At 53.6% G+C, this 22729-nt stretch overlaps 11 protein-coding genes across 11 annotated transcripts; 7 read left to right on the top strand and 4 right to left on the bottom strand.

The window, feature by feature from the left end:
• Positions 1 to 557: 557 nt before the first annotated feature.
• Positions 558 to 1398, top strand: CC84DRAFT_1217550 (uncharacterized protein; the record flags this gene model as incomplete). The annotated part of the gene is made up of 2 exons (XM_018182903.1): positions 558 to 1166; positions 1219 to 1398. 2 exons carry the CDS (start codon positions 558 to 560, stop codon positions 1396 to 1398), a joined length of 789 nt encoding a protein of 262 aa, XP_018036677.1.
• On the bottom strand, positions 1294 to 2381 carry CC84DRAFT_760316 (uncharacterized protein). Its single transcript, XM_018187328.1, has 2 exons — positions 1434 to 2381; positions 1294 to 1380 (listed from the first exon to the last, which is right to left on the bottom strand). The coding sequence occupies exon 1, from the start codon at positions 1987 to 1989 to the stop codon at positions 1459 to 1461; it is 531 nt and encodes a 176-aa protein (XP_018036676.1). The 5' UTR covers positions 1990 to 2381; the 3' UTR covers positions 1294 to 1380; positions 1434 to 1458.
• Positions 2382 to 3702: 1321 nt separating this feature from the next.
• On the bottom strand, positions 3703 to 4849 carry CC84DRAFT_1217549 (uncharacterized protein; the record flags this gene model as incomplete). Its single annotated transcript, XM_018182902.1, has 4 exons — positions 3703 to 3861; positions 3921 to 4299; positions 4348 to 4714; positions 4810 to 4849. 4 exons carry the CDS (start codon positions 4847 to 4849, stop codon positions 3703 to 3705), a joined length of 945 nt encoding a protein of 314 aa, XP_018036675.1.
• Positions 4850 to 5661: 812 nt separating this feature from the next.
• CC84DRAFT_1164608 (phytanoyl-CoA dioxygenase) lies at positions 5662 to 6854 on the top strand. The gene is made up of 2 exons (XM_018178522.1): positions 5662 to 6040; positions 6094 to 6854. The coding sequence occupies exons 1-2, from the start codon at positions 5785 to 5787 to the stop codon at positions 6765 to 6767; spliced, it is 930 nt and encodes a 309-aa protein (XP_018036674.1). The 5' UTR covers positions 5662 to 5784; the 3' UTR covers positions 6768 to 6854.
• CC84DRAFT_760451 (uncharacterized protein) lies at positions 6718 to 7664 on the bottom strand. The gene is made up of 3 exons (XM_018187329.1): positions 7111 to 7664; positions 6968 to 7060; positions 6718 to 6865 (listed from the first exon to the last, which is right to left on the bottom strand). The coding sequence occupies exons 1-3, from the start codon at positions 7409 to 7411 to the stop codon at positions 6801 to 6803; spliced, it is 459 nt and encodes a 152-aa protein (XP_018036673.1). The 5' UTR covers positions 7412 to 7664; the 3' UTR covers positions 6718 to 6800.
• A 25-nt stretch (positions 7665 to 7689) lies between these two features.
• Positions 7690 to 8499, top strand: CC84DRAFT_1164607 (uncharacterized protein). Its single transcript, XM_018178521.1, has one exon. It carries the CDS (start codon positions 7919 to 7921, stop codon positions 8228 to 8230), a length of 312 nt encoding a protein of 103 aa, XP_018036672.1. The 5' UTR covers positions 7690 to 7918; the 3' UTR covers positions 8231 to 8499.
• Positions 8500 to 8796: 297 nt separating this feature from the next.
• Positions 8797 to 10470, top strand: CC84DRAFT_1092599 (uncharacterized protein; the record flags this gene model as incomplete). Its single annotated transcript, XM_018174468.1, has 2 exons — positions 8797 to 10022; positions 10134 to 10470. The coding sequence occupies 2 exons, from the start codon at positions 8797 to 8799 to the stop codon at positions 10468 to 10470; spliced, it is 1563 nt and encodes a 520-aa protein (XP_018036671.1).
• Positions 10471 to 11652: 1182 nt separating this feature from the next.
• On the bottom strand, positions 11653 to 12669 carry CC84DRAFT_1090768 (uncharacterized protein; the record flags this gene model as incomplete). Its single annotated transcript, XM_018174372.1, has 1 exon — positions 11653 to 12669. The coding sequence occupies one exon, from the start codon at positions 12667 to 12669 to the stop codon at positions 11653 to 11655; it is 1017 nt and encodes a 338-aa protein (XP_018036670.1).
• A 369-nt stretch (positions 12670 to 13038) lies between these two features.
• On the top strand, positions 13039 to 14559 carry CC84DRAFT_1090988 (phospholipase D/nuclease; the record flags this gene model as incomplete). Its single annotated transcript, XM_018174382.1, has 1 exon — positions 13039 to 14559. One exon carries the CDS (start codon positions 13039 to 13041, stop codon positions 14557 to 14559), a length of 1521 nt encoding a protein of 506 aa, XP_018036669.1.
• A 1057-nt stretch (positions 14560 to 15616) lies between these two features.
• Positions 15617 to 17229, top strand: CC84DRAFT_1176329 (Bicupin, oxalate decarboxylase/oxidase; the record flags this gene model as incomplete). Its single annotated transcript, XM_018180212.1, has 4 exons — positions 15617 to 15942; positions 15996 to 16644; positions 16698 to 16838; positions 16885 to 17229. 4 exons carry the CDS (start codon positions 15617 to 15619, stop codon positions 17227 to 17229), a joined length of 1461 nt encoding a protein of 486 aa, XP_018036668.1.
• Positions 17230 to 20075: 2846 nt separating this feature from the next.
• On the top strand, positions 20076 to 21776 carry CC84DRAFT_1217542 (uncharacterized protein; the record flags this gene model as incomplete). Its single annotated transcript, XM_018182901.1, has 1 exon — positions 20076 to 21776. One exon carries the CDS (start codon positions 20076 to 20078, stop codon positions 21774 to 21776), a length of 1701 nt encoding a protein of 566 aa, XP_018036667.1.
• Between the last annotated feature and the right edge of the window lie 953 nt (positions 21777 to 22729).

Raw genomic sequence — 22729 nt, 5'->3', positions numbered from 1 at the left:
ATAATTCTCTTTTGGCAAGTCGTAGGTGTGAATTAGTCAGTTTTACCCTTCGCAAATGGAACAGGTGTGATCAAGCGAAGGAGCTGCAGTGGGTACTGTGATGTACCACGCTACCTGACAAGCACGGCATGCGTGGATGGAAGTTTGGTGTATTGAAATTCATTCTAAAGATAGTACACAGGTGGTACACATAGAAGCGTGCGGCTTTTCTTTTCTATAATGGTGCCTGTGCTTGGCGATATCTTACTTGAAATGGTGAATGCCTGATCTGGTTAGCATCACGCTGATTCAGAAAGAGTTTAGCGAGAAAACGTCCTCCAGCCAAAACATCTGAACCTTCCTCACGAGGTATCTATTCATCAATTGTTACTGCGCGTCATCGCTTCTTATCTCCAGAGAAGTACCTAATGGTTTGGTGGGTTCTTGCAGCCGTCGGGGCCGGATTCGCGTGGTCTGTGAAAGACACGCCACCGCAACCTGCACCAAGCATCGCCTTACGAAAACCCGGGCTATGGGCTCTCGGCGCTACCACAACAGCTTACGTCGGGCTGGCTGCGATGCAGGGATTGCACGACCGTAGTACTGATGGTACCTACTCTCGCAATTTGAAGAAGAAGAAGGAGGAGTTCGTGCTGAACAGGTCGTCGGTATTGGTGTCCCACAGGGGTTTGTCACTGACCGTGGTTGGCCTCAACCTTGCTGTCTTCTTGTACGGTAGAGAGAACCCACGCAACTACTGGAAATTGTTAGATAAGCCCGGCTGCACTTGGACTCTCTTGACGACCGCATTTTGCCACAAGGATTTGCAACATCTTTCCGCCAATATGTTTTCACTGGTTCCTGAGATACCGCAGGTGCTCCAAGTATGCGGCCAAAGTCCCTACCAATTCGTTGCCTTCTATATTTCGGCCGCGATAATCAGCTCGTACGCGCAGCGTGCTGTGTCGTATACCAGATGGACGCAACAGTGGTCTTCTCGATTCTTCATCGGCGAGCCGATCAGCATGGGCGCTAGCGGTGTTGCAATGGCGATATTCGCGGCGTCTTGCTTCGCAGAGCCTCCCTGGGCCTCGCCATCGTTCCTTCTATCTGCATTGACTTTGGTACGGCAGGTCACTCTTGATTTTGGGGGACTGATCCATAATAAGGGAAATATTGGATACGCCGTAAGTTTGCCATAAACGTCGCGGTATTTGCTACAGCTAATCGATTCACAAGGCGCACTTAGCTGGTGCCGTTTTTGGGGCCATGTACGCATACTTTAATGCCGACCGCTACCTCTGGTCCAACCTGGTCCACCTATTCAGCGTTTATCTTCCTAAGTCTCCTCCACCAACTCCTCGTCACAAAGACCTCGATTTAGATGAAATCGTTCGTCGACTGAACGAATCAGCCTGAAAAAATGGCCCAAGTCTATAACAGCCAATACTCACACTGTCTTATCCCCGTATACTCGACTCAGACCTTTCTACCTCTCACCATCGCAGCCTGGAGCACCTCTCCGATCATCTGGGGACATTTTTCAGAGCATCTCCGGCCATAACAACCCTGCTGCGCCTTTTGCAATCCTGTTTTGCTCGACCATCGTCCCATATGTCCAGAACAGATCACGTGCCAAACTTGAACGTCGACCTCCTCAAGGTTTGGGAACGCAGTCTCCATCAATTCCAGCATTCGGATGAATGCCGCGCGTCCCTGGTCGCAGCATGCACCCAGGAAATGAATGTTATTCACGGCATGACGACGATCCAGTTGGTCTTTGGCCAAGCTGAAGTCGAAATGGATGTTGAGACGGCGGAGCTGGGTGAATGAAGCCTGCCACGCGATGCGGCGAGCGCTTTCTGCTTCGAGGACAGCGGTATTAGGGCCAAGAGCGCGTCTGAGCCGCATATTGAATTGGTATCGGAAAAGTGGGGCCCAAGAGTCCGAATTCTGAAGCACAAGCATGGAGCATATGAATTCGGGAAAGAACCAAAGCGTCAGATTCATAACATCCTGACAGAAGCGGGCTTTTGGGTGCTTGAGAACCCTGGTGTGGATATACGGCCTGGAAAGTCCACAGAGGATGTTGTTAGAGGCAATGCCGTGACTGAGGGAAAACCGATTCTGCTTCTGCTAGAGGTAGCGTGCTTGTGAAGACATCCGCTTGTTTACAAGGAAGAGCGCAAGCAAGTCTTTCGAAATCCTGGGATGCGAGATAATCGAGATGGGACACTCAAAGTTGACAAGAGGAGCAAGGATATCTTGCTGGATCTCGCTGGGCAGAGTGCACCATGATACTAACGGACGTCCGTCGGAGTGGGTCCTAGATGTGAGTATGGGGACAGCCGGGTCTCCTGCGTGGAAAGTAGATGGAGGTGGCGATGGTGGCGCCATAGTGGCGGAACAGCTGGCGGCAGCCGGTAAGGAGAAGGGTGCCGATGGGAATGGGGGATTTGTCTTACCTATGACGCTGGGTGGGGGTAGCACTTGAGAGCTTTCGCGGTGTCAGTAGCTAGGGTGCTTGGGGTCGCGTGCTCAAACTCAAGATGTATTGGTCATGATGGGGCGGCGCAGCGGGGGGAGTTTTCTTACCTCTATCCGGCGGCGAGCTGAAGCAGAGCTTTGTGCGTCGAGAAGCTGACAACGAGCGACGTGCGGATTCAAAACAACATCGGCAGCGATAGTCTTGGGCAAACGAACGATATCTCGTTCACTTGAGAAGTCACGGCTTGCTGGGTGCGTTGGCTGGTCAACACCTGATCTACGAGACAATGGCAAACGCTTGCCCGTTCGTTCACAAATACTGACACGAGAAGTAAACTCTTAATGTACACCTCATCCTGCAATGACTCACTCTATAATACCTCTATAAAACGATGAGCTTATACTCCATCGTGAATGTCCATAAACAAGAGGGGCCATATGTCCCGCTCAAAAGCATGCACAACACATCGGCTAATCACCCCACCACCAACTTCAAGAAGCGACGCAGCATACTCAACGATTCCCTTATTGGGTTCACACTCCTTTCCCTGCTCCGACATAGTTCACTCTAAGAAGTACTTCCTCACAACCTCAATCGTGCAGTTCGAAGGTTGGTTCATAAGACGGTGCTATATTCAATGTCAGCCAAATCCCCTCAAGTCCACAAACCATCGACGAATGCAATACTCACACCATGGCTCTTGTGCGTCAACAACACGCTCTTGTGAAACCCCGCTGCAACCTTTCATGCCTTGTTAATCAGCGTGACCGGATCATACGCACTATTCACAAACAGAATCTGAAAGCTAGTATTAGCATTCGTCAAAGTCCACTCGGACTGCTCCGCCGCTTTATACGGTACCTGCGCGCACGGCCAGAACTGCGGGCCGAAGAAGTCCGCAAAAGAGCCCTGCTTCGACTGCGCGGCAATGACAGCGTACATGTCTTCAGGGTTTCCCGCGCGGAAGAGTGAGTCCGATCAGGCGATGCCATGGAGGCTGTTGGCGTCGAGGTTGCACGGGAGCTCGGTCAGAGTGGTGGGCGTGGTTGCGATTTCGGACACGGCAATAATGTAGGACTTCCAATGACTGGCCAGGAGCGTCGTGAGGACGGGTAGGAGGTATATCAACGCCTGTCTAGGCGGTAGAGGAAGCGAGAGATGTTGTACTTTGCTTCCTGGAGGAGGGAAGGCCGCCGTGGCGAAGCCAGTAGTAGTCCCGACCCGGGAGATAGTTCTCAGGGAGAACGATAGGGTCTTCTTCGAGCTTGCAGAATAACAGCTGCAAGCTCGGGCATGATGTCTTGGACGGTAGTGCCTGACCTGATAAAATCCGCGATGCCGGGAGAGAGGGAGGGGCCTGTGGAGATGCAGTTCAGGAGCCAGTTCTCGAAGGCCTGTTCTGAGACCAAGGTGGCGGTTAGCCAGGAGCCGCCGTAGTATCGTTCGCTCGCACATTGCTATCGAGCAGCATGCGGTCGACACGGTCGGGGAATATGGCGGCAAAGGTTTGGCCGAGAACAATGCTGTACGAGCGTCCCCAGAAGCGGTGCTTGTCGTCCTCGGCCAGCGCGTCGATGAGGCGGACCATGTCGCGGACGACGAATGGCGTGTCCAGGAAGCGACCAACATCGACGTTACCTTCGGTATTCTTGCATGAGCTGGTGAAGCACTTTCTGTCGTCTCGGGCTTTTTTCTTGAGAACCTTCCACTTGGCGGCGGAAGCAAAGGTGGCGTCGTTGTTCCTGATCGGGTGCGCGTTGGAGGTGAAGCTAGTTGTCACATTCGAGCCTTTCGTTGGGTCGAACGCGAAACGAATAGTTCGTCCAGTGCCACTGTTATATCGTTATTTCAGCATAGCGATCCGGGGTTGCGTTGCCTACCGTGTGTCAAACCCGACAACATTGCACTGTCCGTTGAACACCTCATCGCGGTAGAGATGACCTGTCGTAGCTACTTGTTCAATACCAGAGCCTCCCGGTCCCCCTGGGCTGAAGATGACAGTGCCCTTGAATGGTTCCTTGGTTGCTGCGTGTCTGATCAATTGTAGTTCCAGAGTGCTGTTGATGGAAGACAAAACCGTGTAGTGAAGCGGTACTTCTAGGGTTGCATAGTCGATTGGGCCTGTAATTCTGTCGACGGTGATCTTCGGAAAGTCAAGATCGCATGGGGCCCATGCTAATGTCCGGTCGGATGGGTTGGTTGAATCATACGGTAAAGCTGAAGCTGGACCCAAGGAGATGGCCAAGGCTGCGGTTCATTTCAAGGATGTTGATATCATGATTCGAGGAGTTGTTGGTTTAAGCACCAAACAACGGACGATGGTACGATCGTGCACCTCTTACACACAATGTACATCGCAATGGGTGATGGTTTCCGTGGCATTGCCCGTGCGTATGGGACGCTATTGCTGTGCCTTGGTAGTAAGCACAGACAATATGCCAACGGTGGTGTTCACAAGGTACCACATGAGCCTCTCTGTGTGTCGATCGTTCTCCTAATTGGGTGAGAACCATGTTCAGATATCCTATTGGAGGCTCACGGGGCGACAAGGCTAAGTTTAACCCGCAATGACGGGCTATGTCGATCATTGGGACTAAATGTTGGACGTTCTACCCTCTACACTAGGAAATGCTTATGGCTAAGAATCTCGAGAGGCTAAGTTGCCTGAACTTTTCAACATGCGATTTCGCTCTATCTAACTAGAGATGCACATCATCATAGAAACTGCTGTTTGTGCTTTCATCTCCGGGACATCACCTTTCGTGTACGCATTTTGGGTTGCTGGAACATGAAAATGAGGCTCGAGATTGCTTTGCAGATTAAAACCAATACAGGGTCGATCTGGGCGCCTATTTCGTCACGGAAACAACATGAGTTATTGCGATGTTAAGAGGCAATGCAATGCAAGGTAGCAGGAGCATTCCACTTCGGAAAGTGGCGCTTTTGGGGAAAACTGACTCACGATAGGATTGAAACAGCGTCAAGAATGCAGCGGTGCTTTAATTCCAGTTGTCCGGTAAAAGCACTTCCATTCTTTCATGTGAGTCAGTTCTGAGTTTTGGCGGAACACTGTCGTGGAGTAGAGATGTATGTTGTAGGGGTAGGAATGGTACCCACCAAAGAGGCAAGCCGAGGCAAAGCGGCTCTGGCGGGGTACTCATCCCACTTCAGGCCTCGTTTGCAAGCAACACAGCACTACGGCGAGCTCCGACGCCCAAATCCGGGCCGTATCGCGTGAGGTACGTCTACACAGTAACCCAGTGGTCCTCGATCCTACCGCTACAGTTACGCCCCAGAAACTTACTACTCACGACACAATGGCTCAGACGGACGGCCTCACGCCTGAACAGCTCGCGTTCTTCAATGACAATGGCTACCTACTCGTCCCCGACGCGCTGTCTCAGGACACAGTCAAGGAGCTGCTACAGGACACGAACAAGATGCTGGATGAGTTCTCGCTCGACGACCACCCCATGACGAAGTTCGCGACCGGGGGCGACGACGGCGACGGACACGTGGGCGACGCCTATTTCCTCGAGTCTGGGGACAAGGTGCGGTTCTTCTTTGAAGAGGGTATGCATGTATCTGAGCCGGTTCTACGTGCGCAAGTCTAAGCAGATGTCTAGAGGCCTTCGACAAGTCCGGCAACCTCACCAAGCCGAAACAGCGCGCTATCAACAAGATCGGCCACTACCTGCATGAGCTCTCGCCTTCGTTCCGAAAGATCTCGCTCTCTTCCCACAATGCCGCCATCGCGCGATCCCTCGGCTTCCGCGACCCTCGATGCCTGCAGTCGATGGTGATTTGCAAACAACCTCAAATCGGGGCCGAAGTCCGCCCACACCAAGACAGCACTTTCCTGTACACTGATCCGCCAAGCGCGGTCGGCTGGTGGTATGCCCTAGAAGATGCGACGGCAGAGAACGGCTGTCTGAGTTTTGCAGCTGGCAGCCACAAGCGGGCACCTGTGGCCAAGCGATTTGTACGGACAGGGAAGGACGACGGCGCCGAAGGCACAGGCTTCATCGATAACGAGGGCGCACAATTTCCCAAGGCGCTGCAGCGGGAGCAGAACGGTGCGACGAACGGCGAGTCGAAGGAGGAGCAGTATACGATGGGCGAGGTCAAGGCGGGCACGCTGGTGCTGATACACGGCAATATCCTGCATCGAAGTGAAAAGAACAGCAGCGACAAGAGCCGCTTCATATATACGTTCCACGTCATCGAGGGTGACCAGACGTATGACAAGAAGAACTGGCTGCAGCCGCCAGAGAAGGGGTTCTCAAAGCTGGCACCGTAGTGCTAAGAGATGAGAATCGCATTACTGTCAAATCTATGACTTGGCTTGCACACATAATGCTATACCGGCGAGCACGAAGCCCATGCCTATCCACGTATCTGCGCTCTGTTAGCTTATGTCGCACGGTACCGCGTCCCTACTTAAACGATACTTGATTGATGTATAGCGTCCCACTATCAACTCGGGGTGGCCGAACGTACCTCTGCTTATGATCTTCTTCTCGGCCCACCACTCTCCCAATACTGTAAACAAAAACGCCAACGAGTTCGTGATTGGAACGGTAAGGCTCAATTCTATCGTCATCAGTACCATCCCACACACCTCCTCTCGTCTCGAGTCTTACCAGCTTGCCCAATCAATATGAAGAACCAAATGCTCCCCGTAACGTTAAGCAAAAATGGCACCGCATACGCCGGCCGACTAAGCGTGCCGATGACCGCATACCATATCCCCAGAGCCTTCCGCTTCAGCCACGAATTGTTCGGGTCTGTAAGCGATGGTCGCGCTGGGGGCGTATAGTTTAAGGCTGCACGGCGCATAAAGGGTGTCGTAAGACCCCAGCATGCGCCAACCATCAGAAAACCCAGAATCCAGCGCCAGACAGATGGCTGTGGGGCAGGCGTGGTGGGCGTGTCGCGATCCATCGTGCTGGTCTGCGGGTGCTAAGCTCTGCAAGGTACGATGCGGTGCTATCAAAAACGTGAAAAGCAAGAAAAGGATGGGCGGTGCGACCCAGAATGTTGCGCGCGGGGGCTGCTGTGCGTCGTGAACCTCGTGTTGTCGATGCCGCCCACCAAACGTATGGGAGACGTGATGCCTTCGTTCGGAGCGGTCGCGAAGATACGGAGCAGGCTAGGTCTGTGCGCTGAACACCTTCATTCATCACCAACCTCTCCTCTCCATGGCCATGACCGTCATATCATCCGTCGAACCACATCCGGGAACACAATCCTGAGGGTCATGCGCTAGTTTCAACAAGTGCTGCTACCCAATGACGCACAGAACCGTGATACTCTGCTTCGACAGCTGAACATTGACCCTGAGGGAGCTAGTCTTACCCACAGTAGCAGAGCCTTTCATCCATTACCATGGACCTCCCATCGCCAGATTGTGTCCTATCGACTGCCCCTCTGATTACATTGCGTTGAGTCATGGCTCAACCTTCCATCCTCTCGACTCGAAGTATTGCTCGCCAGTCGCTTGGGCTTCCGACTGTTTGCGGCCTGCCATCAGTTCATTCCACCCAGCTGGGACAGCAGCGGCCGAAGATTCGCCAGCCACCGCGACACTCGGCATTCGATAGCGGTACGCATTGTCAAGAGATATTCCAAGAGGAAATCATGTGCCTGAATGCCAGCGCACCGTATGAGACTCACCTCAGAGACTGCAGATGTCTGTCACTGAAGCCCCCAGTACGACACGCGCCTATCATACGCGCACCAAGCGATCAGAACTCTTCCTAGCCAAAGGATTATCCTGCAGTGTGCCCCGCGGTTGCTGAGTGACAAGCGGCTGGGACTTGGAATGCAACGTGGAGACCCGCAAAGTGGCTGTTTGCGGCATGCAACCCACATCGCCACACCTGCAGTATTCCCAGCCTCCTGCAGGTCTAGCCGACCGTTTGACTTGCAGCAGACTAATGCAAAGTAGCCAAACGGCAATACTATCACGGGTTATCGGTTCATGTCTACACTCATTCCACACTCATTCGCTAAGTATAGCACGGTGCATTCCAGGAACCGATGAGGCTGGCAAGAAACCCATCGCACGACCATGCAGCGATATATATCGAGTATAGGTTTGTTCGCCTATTTGTTTACCATGTTTGCTTTTCGTACCATTGGCGCGTTCGTCCCAGTTATTGCTGCATCCCTCTGCAAGGTACAATAGCCACTTTTACACGCTCTATTTCGCGCCCCCCCGTCGCGCAGAACTTGCTTCGCGTCCCACTCCCAGCAACCTGGTATTCCCAGCACACGTGAAAGTCAGCACCTCCATGACCTCCATCTTCGCGCCATCCAGCTTCCCAATGCGGACAAACATCGACAAAGAGATCGAGGCTATCGACCTAGATCAATTATTTGACCAAACCGTTGAGACAGGCTTGTTTCAGCAGTATACCGATGCTACCACGGGCCCTTCCAGCTCCGAGGATCTTTCGTATCTCTTTGAGGAGCCTTCCTCGAACGGGAGTAACCCGTGCGACACGACAGCCTTGCCCAATTGGGGCACGTCGAACGAGGGCGATGCTTGGCACAAGGCTATCCACCGACTGGGGGAACAAAACGTAGCCTCGCCCCTCATTGACGACAGATTCTCCTCCGTATACCCTCAGAGCGACGGCAAGGCCAGCCTGAGCGATCCACTGTTGGGCAATTTCGAGGAACTGCTCATCTTGGACGATTTCGATTCACGACCTGCCTCTCAGCCTTCCACACCCAAAGCGCAGGTTGAGAAGCCTACCCGGAAGGCTAGGTCTAGTCCGGACCGGTCAATCCGCCACGGAGTTCACAAGGTCTCTCACAAAAAGTCTGCGAGTGCGGGCAACATCGTCAAGATGATGCGTCCTTCGACTTACCGCGCTGGCCTCCAGGACATCTGGACACGCAAATTGGACAACGGCGCCGAGACCTTCAACCTCCATATGCCACCACATAACATACACTCGCCGCCTCCGACCGGCAAGCTTGTTCCAGACGAGCACTCCAACAACTACTTCTCTCGTGAACCACAGCCTTACACCATTGCCGTGTCTCCGTTAGCGGGCGAGTCTGGGTCTTCACCAGGTATTCACTCTGCAAACTACCAGCTCACACCTCAGTCATCACCAGCGGTCGATCAAAATGGCATGTCCAACGCATTCCAGTTCTCCAACGATGGGATGAATGGCGCGTACATCACCAATGCGGCTCTCTCAGCCTTGCAGACCCCGCCCCCATCTAATCGGATGCCCAGTTCAGCGTGGGGCTCCGACACATCACCCAACGTCGACTTCGGCTCCTTCTCGTCATCACCTGATTTTCACTCCACCACAAAAACCACCGGGTGGTGGAACAGCCCCAACTCACATCCCAACTCCATACCCGTCACAGGAACCTCCACACCATCCACATACCAAGGCTCACAGTCACGGTCCGCCAGCAAAAACATGGGCTTCAGCTCCTCCTCCAGCTCGGTAGCCGGCCTAGGCATCTCCTGCGACAGCGCCAGCTTCGGCGCGTACGGCCCCGACCTCAACGCCAGTCAAAACGGCATGTCGGCGCAGTCCTTCGACATGCCACCCTACACCGCCGTCTACCCCACCACCCCCGGCATCCCCATCGGCCACGGACCCGCGAATCCGCCCTCACGCTCACCCTCTCTCAGCCCCCAGCCGCGCTTCACGCGCCGCCGGCACTCGTCGCACCCGCATAACCGCGCTGCCTCCCGCCGCAAGTCGTCAGGATCCAGCCAGCACTCTGCGCACGCCGGGCAGCGGGGTGTCTCGCTGGGTGGCGGGTTCGTCAACTTCACGCCGGACGACAGCAGGAAGATACTAACCGGTGTCGCACCGAGCGGGAGTTCGAAGACGAAGGCTCGGCGGGAGAAGGAGGCGGCTGAGAAGAGAAGGAAGCTGAGCCAGGCGGCGGTCAAGGCGGTTATGGAGGCGGGCGGAGATTTGTGGAGGCTCGAGAAGGAGGGGCTACTTGCGCTTGAGGGTTAGAGTTGCGGTGCTACTCCCCCCGGTCCTGGGGGTTGAGGCGGCGCTGTTGGACTCGCCTGATGGGTGCGTGGCTGGCCTTCGTTTCCGAGCGGATGGGCACTGGAGTAGGTGGAAGGAAAAGGCTTTCTTGTATGGTAGACTTCGCGCACGTACAGCGCTTGGGCGGTTTCTGTGGTGTTGTGGGTGGGAGCGCCGAAGAACGGCTGCGGTTTGCACGTATTTCGTTATGGTTGCTGTGCTGGGGTGTAATGCGTCTATAGCGCGACGAATAAATACTGCTTCCCTCTACTGCCGACATGCATCTCGTCTCCGTCTGTGTTACCTTCCTCCGGATTGGCTTGGCTGCATAATCCATTCAACCATGCCAACCGACACGTAGGCCAGCACATCACTCGCCTCTCCCCCTCCGCTCGACTTCGCCAAACGGAGTGCAAACGGGGCTGCACTACAAGACAGCATGGCACCGCTCATGGGATATTATTCCCACCCACGCCCAGATACCCTCCGAAGCCCCTATCGTGACCACACGTGGACCAAATCACAAGCAGCACACCCTCTTTAGCAACCGCCTGACCCAAAGATCCCACAATGCCGCCGTACCCACAGGAAGGCCTGAAAGATCCCGCTTCGTAGGCCACTGCATCTATGCCGGATTCGTCTACTGACATATATTCCGCTCCGATGAATCCAACCAAGCCGACGGCAGTGCATCCGTAGCCATAATCACAGGCATCGTGTTTGGTACGATCGCGCCTTGGCTGCTAGTATTCTTGCGTAGGTCCTCCAGTGAATATCCGGTCTTTCAGGTTGGATGAGGGCTAATGGGTGTGGCGATGTAGGCTTGTGTTTTGGAGAGGAATATTGGCGTGGGAGAGGGGTGGAAGACCAGGATGGGGGTTATGGAGACGGGAGTTGGGAGAGGGAGATGAAGGGACATGGCAGAGTGATAGCAGAAGTATAAATTGGAACTTGGTGTGGTTGATTCACTGGCCCACAGCCCGAGCGGCGATGCGCTCGCTGGGGGGGAAGTGCACTTTCTGCTACGTGCAGTCCTGGCGTGCGAGCAAGCCGTCGGCTACAGCTTGCGAGGTGCCTCTATCTGGGCGTGTGATACGCTCTCGTGCCAGGCAAGCAGCCGTCAAGCTGGATGTGTTTACGGATCGATCAGCCATCCTCTCTTCTTCACCCGCCCATCTCCAAGCGCCCCAGCACGGCTTCCACAACGCCCTTTGCGCCCCCCGCCCGCTCCGAGGCCCCCATGACCTTCTCCTCCGCCTCGAGCTCCACAGCGCCCTCGTACACGCGCACAATCATATCCTCATCCACGCGCCGCCCACACGCGACCAGCCCCTTGACCAGCGTGCTCACCCTCGTGATCTCCCGCGCGACACCGGGCTCAATGTCGTCGTTCTGGCTCGAATACAGCGTCTCGCTCACGCCCTGGTCCAAGCTGGTGATGCTCACATCCTTCTCATCGTGCCCGCTCTTCTTGTGCGCCGACACAAAAATATACCCATTCACGCCCAGCACGACATCGATCTCGCCGGCGCTCGTCTGCAGCGTAAACGTCTGCCGCTTGCTCCGCACGACCCCGCCCCTGCGCGACAAGATGCCGCCGCCTGCCCCGGACAGCGAGGTGAACAGCCCGTTGCGCAGCTTCCCGTACTTCAGGCTGCGCGTGTGCAAGCTCGCCGTGTTGTCCCCGTGCAGGCTCTGCACCTCGGCGACCAGCAAGTCGCCCTCGCTGAAGAAGGTCCGGATGTTGAGCTCGTCGACCGCGGTCCTCCTTCTCAAGATGCCACCGGGCAGGTTTATCGCAGAGAGCGGCAGGCTCGCCAACATGGGCGCGGCGATGTCGACGGTCCACTTCTTGGTCTGCACGCTGACGATGCGGCCGACGACGAGGTCGCCGATCTCGGGGGTGTAGCGCGCGCGGAGGGGCTGGACCGAGAGCAGTTTGTTGGTTTTGTGCAGGTGGCCCGCGACGGTGGAGATGATGGTGGTGGACTCGGCGGGGACGTACGTGCCGTGGCCGCGCATCCACTGGGGGTCCGACGTTACCGTCTCGCCGGGCGTGACGATGGACGTGGCGCTCTGCACGGGGAGGCCGTCGTCGTCGCTCATGTCTTCGTCGGAGTCGTCCTGGCGGAGGTGCGCCGCGGCGATGGGCGCCGACGGCGGGAGGATGGAGATGGGCATTGCGGGCGCAGGCGTGTGTGCGGCAGTCTGGGTTGCAGCGCCCTGCCAGACAGCGGACGTGTGTATGCGAAGACGGGTGCGATCACCAGGCGTGCAGGCTGTCGTGGGGCGGCTCTCGAAATTTTGGCGGCATGTCTTTGGGCTCGAGCTACCCTTGCACGCTGGACACGCAACGAGCCTAGCGGACAGGGCGGGCGCCATGGTGGTCCGCCATCAGCCACCCGTGGCACGCTGGCTCAACGTCATCCCGTCCAACATCAACTCCTACCACATAACGTTCTGCAGGGGCAACGTCCAGGTACTGGGTCTCTCCAAAGAACGTTCTAGAGTTGTCTCCCGCCTCGAGGCGTCTTGAGAAAGCCCCATAGCATGCCTTCACTTGGGCCTCTTCCTAGTCCATTGCCATTCACAGAACCGTTTGTTGGAAGTCTAAAGAAAGCAGCACCCTTCAACCACCAAGATGACCCGAACTGGTATGCCCACGACCCGCAATGCCTCATCTCCGAGTCTGCCGTCAACTCCTTCGTGACCGGAACTGGAGATGCCATTTATCGGTCGCTTGCACCGCTGCTGGAAGCGACAAACCATGAGCTCATCCTGGTTACCTGTTTCTGGGCCCGCTCTTCCAGCCTCGACTCACTCAATGCGCTCCTGCGGAAGCTTTCCGAAAAAGCCATCTCGCGTGGCACGGGAAAAATAAAAGTTCGATTATGTTTTTCCTCGTCGTCACTCTTCCAGAAACTGTTTCATACGCAGTCGACACAGGGCCAAACCTATCCTTCCAGTTCATGGACGAAACAATTTGGCCTGCCAGAACCAAGCGAACTCGAAGGTCTCGATCTCCGGATCAGCTCCATATTCATCCTTCCTTTCAGCGTCATGCATCCCAAATTCATCCTTATCGATCGCCGAAGCGTCGTCCTGCCTTCCTGCAACATCAGCTGGGAGGAGTGGTTCGAAGGAGCCATTACATTCTCTGGGCCCATCGTCGAGAACTTTTTCCAGTTCTACAAGAGATTCTGGTGTCGGATGGACGTACAAAGCCTCCCCACGTCAACAATACATTCCGACTACCCCAGTCCTCAGCATGTCAACACCGCAGCTCCGCAAGACCTGCGCGACATTGTACCCCACGGCCACACCATCACACCCATCTCTACCACCTCTTCCACCATCCCTACCATCTTCCTTCCCTCCCCCCACAGACGGAACCCAAACTTCCATCCCTTCGCCTCCTCCTCCGCTATTTCTGCCCCTCCAACACCACTCAACGTCTTCGTCCTCAATCTGCTCGCCCAAGCAGCGCGAACAATACGTATACAGTCGCCAAATCTCACCTCACCGCCCGTGCTCTCCGCCATCCTAAAATCGCTCGGACGCGGCGTAGATGTGCAGATCCTGACGTCTGAGCGCCTCATGATACTAGAGCAGCTCGTCACCGCCGGCACCACGACATCCCGCTGCGTCAAGACACTAATCAAACGGTACAAGAAGCTCGCGCGGGCGGAAGCCGCTCATTTAGCCACGGATGAGGAAGCTGCGCTCTCAGCTCCGCGGATGGGCGTCTTGAAGATATTGTACTTCGAGCCTCTGCATGGGAGCAAGCCGCGCGGGAAAGAAGAGGGCGAGCCGCAGCAGAGCCATCTCAAGATGATGATTGTAGATGGCGAGGTCGTGGTCCTGGGGTCGGGCAATCTCGATCGTGCGAGCTGGTTCACGAGCCAGGAGCTGGGCGTTGCGTTCTTTGACAAGGGACTTGTTGGACAGGTGGAAGAGGCAGTGGACCGGGGGATGAAGGGGAGGGCGAAGCTGGTGTTTGATGGGTCGAGGCTTGTTGAAAGGCCAAAACAGTGGACTTGCATGGCTACGTCACGCAATCGAAGCAGCTAAGTGGCGCTACTTGAAGTCGCTCTTCAAACTCCTTCGGTTCGGCTTGATGTACATACCTGCACTGCAGGCTTTTGACATCGGCACCTACTTTTTCTCCCGATGAAACGCGCCACGCTCAATCCAGAACCCCGTTTGCCGTGGCGTCCGGGGAGGTGGCGCTAAATGTGGGGCATCTTTTACCCAACTTGCTGAGAACAGGCATTTGCGCGAATTAAGATCATCATGGCCTTCGACGATGCACCTGCAGCGCTTTGCCGGATAGCTCGGCAAGGGCCGTGCCTAGTTCCGATGAGGCTCTGCTTGCATTACCGGTAGTATCTCGGGACCTGCCTCGACAGTTTTGTGTTTTAGCCCAGCCTATTGGCTTCACGGCCACTTTTTGTCATGTACACAGTATGGTGCAACGATGGATATGTCATATATCATCATTCAAGTCCACGGGAACCTGCAATGCAAAGTTGGGGGTGTGGGAAGAAAGTGATAATGCTTAGGAAGCTTGTTTGAAAGCTTGACTTGGTACCCTGGCTTCGCTAGCGCATAAGCAACCGCTACCCCAACGTCTCTATAACATTGCAATCATTTGCGCCCGATTTAGTCCTAGCTAATCTAGGTGTTACGCGGCTGCCCTCCGGCCGGGTTTTATTGGCCCTATCGGTGGTACTTGCTTGACAGTCAGTCCAACTGTCTGACTTCATCACCTGGTCATCACAACGAATTGATTGGCCTCATCACTCACTCCTGCCGGAAGGCCCCGCAAGCTACCTGCAGCAGCGCTAATCTCAGGCCAGGGCCCAATACTTACCATGCTCCACTGGGGGTATCGTAGAGATGGCAGCGATCGGTCATGGGGATCGAAATTGTTCGGGCATATGCGAGACTGCCCGAAACTCGGCGCCGAGGCACGCGAACGCGTTAAGACTTCTTCTCGTTATAGAGGATCTGGGTATAAAGATCAAGAGCATCTGCAGAGTACACCGTCCTGCAGCTTCATCAGAAAGCCCTCCGGGAGACTACCCGAGACCCTTCGTTCGAACTCTCCTCCTTTCAAGCCTCCAACATGAAGACTTTACAGGCATCTTTGCTTATCTGCATCTCACAGGCATGGGCCGCTCCAGCTCCGCAAGCTTCTTCCTGCGCGCTCGACCCCGTTAATGGGCCACCTGGAGCTTCAGGTAGTTTAAGACCATGTCCAGAACTTGTAGGATACGACCCATCGAACAGCGTTCCGAAATCTCCATCGACAGTGATTCCACCTGACGAATTCGAATTGGCACCCGGCCAGTCTGACGACGCGGAGCTAGGCCTCTTCATCGATCTGTCCAAAGTGAAAAATCCACAACCTATCCGGGGTGGAACAACTGGCCCAACTGATCCCGGACCGAGGTGAGCTCGTTTTCGTAGCATGAAACTGGGAAAGAAAGTTGACACTGCTGTAGGACCGAGGCCTACGATCGCCTGAACAGTGATCTCTTCATACCGCCGAGCACTGACTCTGGCGACGTTTCGAACGCCAAATGGCCCTTCTCTCTATCGCACAACCGCCACGGCCTTGCAGGTGCCGGATGGGCCCGAAATCAGAACCAAGACCAACTTCCCATCGCTACTGCCATGGCAGGTGTAGACATGCGCCTATCACCGAACGCATACCGCGAGCTCCACTGGCATAAGTCAGCTGAGTGGGCCTTGATGCTTAATGGAAGTGCTCGTATTGCAGCGGTCAATGAAGACGGCCAAAACTTCATTGATGATGTGACCGAGGGTGATGTCTGGTTCTTTCCCGCAGGTGTTCCGCACTCGATTCAAGCTTTCGAGAACGGCTGCGAGTTTCTGCTCGTATTTAACGATGGGGCCTTCAGCGAGGAGAACACGTTTTTGCTCACCGAGCTCATCGACAGGACTCCCGAAACTGTTGTTGCCAAAAATTTCCGCACTTCCGTTGATACTTTTAAGGCTGTTCCGGACAAGCAACTCTGGATCTTTCCCGGCACCCCGGCGCCTGCAGACATAGAAAAGCAGAATCAAACCGGTCCTGCTGGATTGATCCCTAAGAAAGACACCTACAGCTTCCATTGGTCTGAACAGCAGGTAGGTATCCACTACCGTCATAACAGTCCTTGGCACTAACGATTCATTACTAGCCCTATCGGGTTCCAGGCGGGAGCATCAAGATCCTAGACCCGGAAACATTTCCCATTGCTGCCGGATTTTCCGCCGCCCTAGTAACGGTTGAACCCGGAGCGATGCGCGAGATGCACTGGCACACAACATCGGACGAATGGGTAGGCCACTCTATGCTACACTCACGCCCGCACTGACATTCTCCAGACATATTTCATCCAGGGCCAGGCCCGTCTCACCGTCTACCAAGCCCCCTCCTCATCGCGCACCTTTGATTTCAACGCTGGCGATGTTGGCTATGTCCCTGTTCCGAACGCGCACTACCTCGAGAACACTGGAAACCAGACCCTTATCTTTCTGGAAGTGCTACAAGCGCCGCGGTACGCGGATATCAGCGTCAACCAGTGGCTGGGTATTACGCCGAGACAGGTTGTAAAGGACCACTTGAAGGTTGGAGATGCGTTTTTGGACACGTTGCCGAAGGTGAAGCCGTTCATTGTTCCTGGTAACAAGGACCTCCTTGCTACGAACTTTACTGGAAATCCTTTGTAATACCCCTAGTTACTAAGGCGTAAGTACTGGTGAGAACACAGGGGCTCGATTGGTTACGCGTCAAGGCTACCATCACTCGTTATGTTGGTAGATGCCCACTGCATTACCGTAAGCATGATTGCTACCGATAAAAGGGTTGCCGACTTACACATAGCCTTAATATTAATATCTCTCGTACGATCTGTTGCCAAACTCAATTCCAAGCTCTTACATGAGACCGTACTAGGAAACGTGAATTGGCCCCGTAGATGTCGCAAAATGTAGAGTGTTCAAGGCAACGAATACTTGCATGCTTCTCAGCTTTGGGCCCTCATCGTATAGTCAGGAGCCATCGTTAGTTGCAGGCCGCCCACACTTGCGCAATCCTTTGCAGACTCTGGCGCATTCTCTGTGGAGTCGGTGAACGAAGAGAGTCTGTCGACACACGGTCCCAGTCTTATTCATGTTACAAACAACAAAACCAGAGTGAAACATCTTCCCACTGACTACTGTCAGATTGTTTTTGATTTGTAGCAGAGCATAGCAGTTCATTACCTCAGGAAAGGCGACGGTAAATTGACGACGATATTGATATAATAACATGGACTGTGGCTGAACAATGGTGAAGAGGACCTCGAGCCCACTCGGTGGTTCAGGATTCTGAAAGAAAAGAAATCTACTTTCGTCCGAACGGGCGTGTCGAAATTCCGGAAATACCCGGCTCGGATCATGGCGGGAATTTCGATGATGACCTTGTAGAGCATCGGAAACAGCAAGTGATTGAAGACAGCTCTTTGATCTCGGATGAAAGCGGGTACGAAGGGAATGGGAGGGAGTTGATGGGGACTGGCAATGGGTGTGGTCCTGATCAACCCCCCTCTTCGAGTACGAAAATCAAGTCCTAACGTTCACGAACACGCACATTTCCCCTGGTCACGGATTTATACCCCACACAACTCCAGACAAACTCAAAGTATTGGTCCCCACGCGCTCCCTTGATGCAGGCACTTACGATATAACGTACTGGGTAGAAAGGGCTTTCAATGTCGAAAGTCCTACAGGAGGCTAGAATCGTTTAGCCACGGAAATAATCCATAAGCCTCGAATGTGCAGGATCTCGGAGCAGAAGAGTTTAATCCTGAAATCGTGTATCATGGCGACCAAAGGGCCTTCCGTATGTTTTTTTGTGAAATCTTCACTGAAAGGGAACGCAAGTTATCAACAATTGACGAGCGACATCTGTCCTTAGACCCTGGTGATCTAATGAAGCTCGAAACCCTAGAAGAAGCCTGCAGCAAATCGAAGGATCATAGGGTTGGAAAGTATGAAAAGAAAAAACTCCATGAGAAGCATGAAAGATGAGGGAACTTCCATGAAACGTTCCATGAATCCCACCTCGAAGGGTCGATATGCCCAACTAGTCAAGATGACAACTCCAAGTCCTATCGGTGCAAGAGAAGAAAAGCTTCTCAGGCTACCGTTAAATCTGATACAGAAGAGGGTATAGTGGCTATCGATGATGACCAGGGCATCTCGCTTGTTCAAACCAACGCAGAAACGATGGATCTTCCCTATATTACTGAAATGCATCAATTGATAGCCATTTGCACATACATACACCCTCGAATCCAGTCGTGAGATACAAGCCAAAATAACTGGAATTGCGCTGAACACCAGCAAAATGACTACCATTCACTCCACGTAAATACCCAACCCAATATCAATTCACACCATTTCGCCAGCAATAACTTCCCAACAGACTTTAAGATCTCGACCCTCCACAGCCTCAGAACCCCTCCCCACACATCCCTACCCTCAAGAACCTCATCATCTATTTCACTTTCACCTTCTTCTCTCTTCTCTCTCTATCTCTCCTCAGCCCAGCCATCCCCAAAGCCACCACACCCACCCCAACCCCCGCTACGAGGACCGCAACCCAAAGCGGAAATAAAAAAAATCCTCTGGACCAATCCCATCAGGAAATGCGCGATCTCTGCCCTCACCTCCAGCCGCGCGTTGTTCCCATCCCATATCTCTTGCAAGGCCATCTTCTAGGCATAAAACGTCAATGTCTCTACACAAACCATCCGCGACAGCCAAGGACCTTCCAGACCACCCTCGTATTCTTACCAATATGTGTAACTTAGTGCCCGCACAATTACAAGCAGCGCGTCGCCATATTTTAAGGAGCGCTGAAATTCCAGCCAAACAGACAAGACAAGAGAAGCACCGACGACGGGGCCATGCTTTCCCGAAGTACTTGTAGGGCACTCCCACGGAAACCAAAACTCACTCGCGCATACGCCCCGCATGTTCACAAACGAGCTACCCGTCAATGATCAACCCGGCCTCTACGGAGGGTGGAGTTGGGCATAGTCGCATTGACGGTGCACCTCCCATCAGCGCACTGCATGCATACTCTGCTCAGACCGGTCAGACAACCGCTGGTTTATCGCCTAATTAAGTTGTGTCAGCTAGCGATGGTAAAGAGGTTCACAAGAATATTTTTCAAGCTTTTAGTATATGCAAGGTTCAGAACGTTACACTCTCTACTATTCGGCGATATATGAATAAGATAGTGGTATGGTAATATGGAGAATAAAACCTGCTATCAGGATCCTATACTTATGCATTTTTGTCCCACTTTCGCAAACAATTTTACCTTGATGGACCCGTACCGTGTGAAACTGCACGTGCCCAGGTGCTAGCGTGCATGCATGCAAGTGCGACTTCTCCTCTTAGGCATACTGCGCCAAGCCACTAAACCCACCCCCTGCATTGGTTGCTCTATGCTGCTACACCGACTTGTCGAATGTCATTTCCACAACAACTCCGCCACCGTTCCAGCTCATCTCTTTGGCTTCACAATGAACAGCTTGCCTCAGGAGTTGGTGGAGCGCGTTTGCGTCTTCCTAACCCGCGACGACCTGAAGAACACGCTTACGCTTTCGAGAAGCTTTCAATATGCTTCAGAGCGAGCATCCAAAGCATACACAACGTTCGACCTGAACTCTTCGAACACAGAAGACTTTAAAAAACTATATGCTGGCCGTCGGTGGGTGTATCTTCGGCATGTGCGATACCAGACTTACATCCCACCATCCGCAGAGGTAGCAGACGCGGAACACCTAGCAAAGCACAATTGCCGTGAATCGCCTCAAGAACTTCGGGAGAAAGACGAGCTATTCACTGAGCAAATCAAATCCATTTTTGATACTATAAAATCGTTGGAGGACAGCTCTTCAGAAGGAAAACTCCAACTGACCATCTACGCACCGGTTCGAGAGGTCCGTGAGACTTGCGCCCATCGCAAGTGTATAAGCTGGCGACTCCACCTACTTTCTCCCGACTCACTTCCGCATCTCGGCTCAGTGCGAGCCTTGCGCATCGAGGATCCTAGAATCATCTATCCATTGGAGGACAATAACTCACTGCTGAAGATTGATCTGCGGGTCATTGTGGATCTGGCTGTGAAGTTCCCTCGTCTGGAATACTTGGGCTGCAAACTCTTCGCTGGCAGCGGATGGACGCCCTACTACAACTCAGAAGTCGCTCGAACGTATAGTCGCGATTGCGATCGACCAGGCCCGCTTCGGGATACGCGTCTGGGATTCGCGAAAGCTCTTGATAACGCCTCTCTCCCTTCAACCCTCCGTGAGGCGCAACTTGACTTCCTGTGGCCCATGTCGTCTGCAGAGCGTATCGACCATGACGAGCGCATACCGAACCTCGCAGGCTCGAATACTTACGACCTCTTTAGCAGCAGCCTGAGGGCTCTGTCATATGGGTTGCGAAGGCTGGAGCTTAAGCTGGTCGCCGACGCAAGCTTATTCTGGCCCTCTGCCGGCTCAACATCTTATCCGAATCTTGAAAGTGTCTGTATACTATTCCATATGTCAACTCCAGCCGGACGTTGGTACTTCGATGGTCCCGATGGCCTTGGTAGCGATGCTGAGGGATTCCAAGTCGATGAGGGATCTTACCCTCCGCTAGAGGACACCTCTGATGATGAAGCACTCGATGAGGAAGTCGATGATGAAGGCCTGAATACAGAAATAGTCAACAACAAGCGGTTCCGCGTCCGACCCAATAACGAAGTCTTGTCTCCATTCCTCACCGCCTTTGCTAAAGCAGCGTCTGAGATGCCGAAATTGAAAGAAGCTTCCTTGTGGTCCCCGCTCAGATGGCAGACGGGTGATGCCTATGGAAACAGTGACGAATTGGGCAAGAATATCGCAAAATGGCCTGATCGACCTTTGGCTTGGGGCATTACATATATTGCACCAAAGACTTTCGGATTCCATTTTGAGGGACAGCATTATTCGCAGTCGCGACAGCTATTCTGGACTACCGGCACGTGGCGGCCGAGTGACGAACTTCACGATCTCTTCGGTCGGATCGGCGACCAGAGTGTGGAACTGCTGGAGTATTGGGGATTGGACAATTACGGCAAAGAAATGTTGCCTCTGCGCGAAGTCTTCGACCAGTTCCAGATCTATGGACGGCGTCACCCAGCTTGTGCATGGCCTGTGGACAAGTCGTTCATTATACACAAGACGCTACAATAATTAGTCGCGTAACCCAAAATCGACATGCGCACATTTACAATCGATGCAATTATGACTCGAGTATTGATTATCACAAAGCAACCGTTTGCGACACATCGTACTGCTAGACAGATTGCACCCCACAGTAATGGACGCCTGATATCGAAAGGCCTGTTTCGAGCCTCGTCTTGAGCCATGCTAAGCAGCATGGGCCAAGATGGAACATTTACCTTACTGGGAAATTGTAGATCCTACCATGGCCAGGATGGACGCTGCGTTCGCGTTCAAAATAACCTTTGACAACGCCTGGCCGTTGCAGATTCAAACGTGGGGCAAATTCTGGACCTCAAGGCGTTCACACAGGTTCAACAGCAAGAATACATGACTGAGACCTCGTTCCAGACATTTGTTGCTGATATAAGCCGTGGAGTCCGACTGAGCGCACTGAAGATGTTCTCCGATGACGACGCAAGACACGCATGTAAGAGTCGGAAGCGCTCCGTTCGTATGCCTCATGTCAGGAACGCACTCATCGGCGCGTGCTCAAACACCACGCCATATTTCGAAAAAAGCACAGGGCTGAGATTTTTATCGTCCACTCACGGAGTATTGCGCGTCGTTAGGTCCTAACATCCATAAAGGATCCTTGATCGTCGTTTCATATTGCGCATCAGTGCATGAGCATGGGGCGGCGTTAAAATTAAGCTTACTGGGCGCAGTCTAGCGCCTAAATGTCCGATCCGATGTCAGAACTTGGGGCGGGTGGATGTGCGCAGGGGGTTGGGGGCCGAAGACCACTAGCGATGGGAACTGGGCATAAAGAAAGAGGATGTCAACGATGTCTCTATTGAGTACGGCGTCCAGTGGCCTCATCCCTTTCCCTTTACAAACGTTTTCCTTCATTACAGTCATTCGTTGAGGCTCGGTCGGAGCATTACTATCCTTTACTACATTCTTCACGATCGCTTGTATTT

Source organism: Paraphaeosphaeria sporulosa, assembly GCF_001642045.1.
Source record: "Paraphaeosphaeria sporulosa strain AP3s5-JAC2a unplaced genomic scaffold CC84scaffold_5, whole genome shotgun sequence".
Taxonomy (NCBI): Eukaryota; Fungi; Ascomycota; class Dothideomycetes; order Pleosporales; family Didymosphaeriaceae; genus Paraphaeosphaeria; species Paraphaeosphaeria sporulosa.
Note: the sequence above shows the minus strand (reverse complement) of the source record. Positions and strands in the feature narration are given on the sequence as shown.

What these genes read in the sequence shown, in the direction of transcription:
- CC84DRAFT_760316 (XM_018187328.1), bottom strand. Translation starts at nt 1,989, where the DNA reads ATGAATCTGACGCTTTGGTTCTTTCCCGAATTCATATGCTCCATGCTT.
- CC84DRAFT_1164608 (XM_018178522.1), top strand. Translation starts at nt 5,785, where the DNA reads ATGGCTCAGACGGACGGCCTCACGCCTGAACAGCTCGCGTTCTTCAAT. An exon ending in GCGGTTCTTCTTTGAAGAGG is followed by an intron (nt 6,041 to 6,093) that starts GTATGCATGTAT and finishes GCAGATGTCTAG; the next exon opens with AGGCCTTCGACAAGTCCGGC.
- CC84DRAFT_760451 (XM_018187329.1), bottom strand. Translation starts at nt 7,411, where the DNA reads ATGGATCGCGACACGCCCACCACGCCTGCCCCACAGCCATCTGTCTGG. An exon ending in CATATTGATTGGGCAAGCTG is followed by an intron (nt 7,061 to 7,110) that starts GTAAGACTCGAG and finishes TGATGACGATAG; the next exon opens with AATTGAGCCTTACCGTTCCA. An exon ending in GAAGAAGATCATAAGCAGAG is followed by an intron (nt 6,866 to 6,967) that starts GTACGTTCGGCC and finishes AACAGAGCGCAG; the next exon opens with ATACGTGGATAGGCATGGGC.
- CC84DRAFT_1164607 (XM_018178521.1), top strand. Translation starts at nt 7,919, where the DNA reads ATGGCTCAACCTTCCATCCTCTCGACTCGAAGTATTGCTCGCCAGTCG.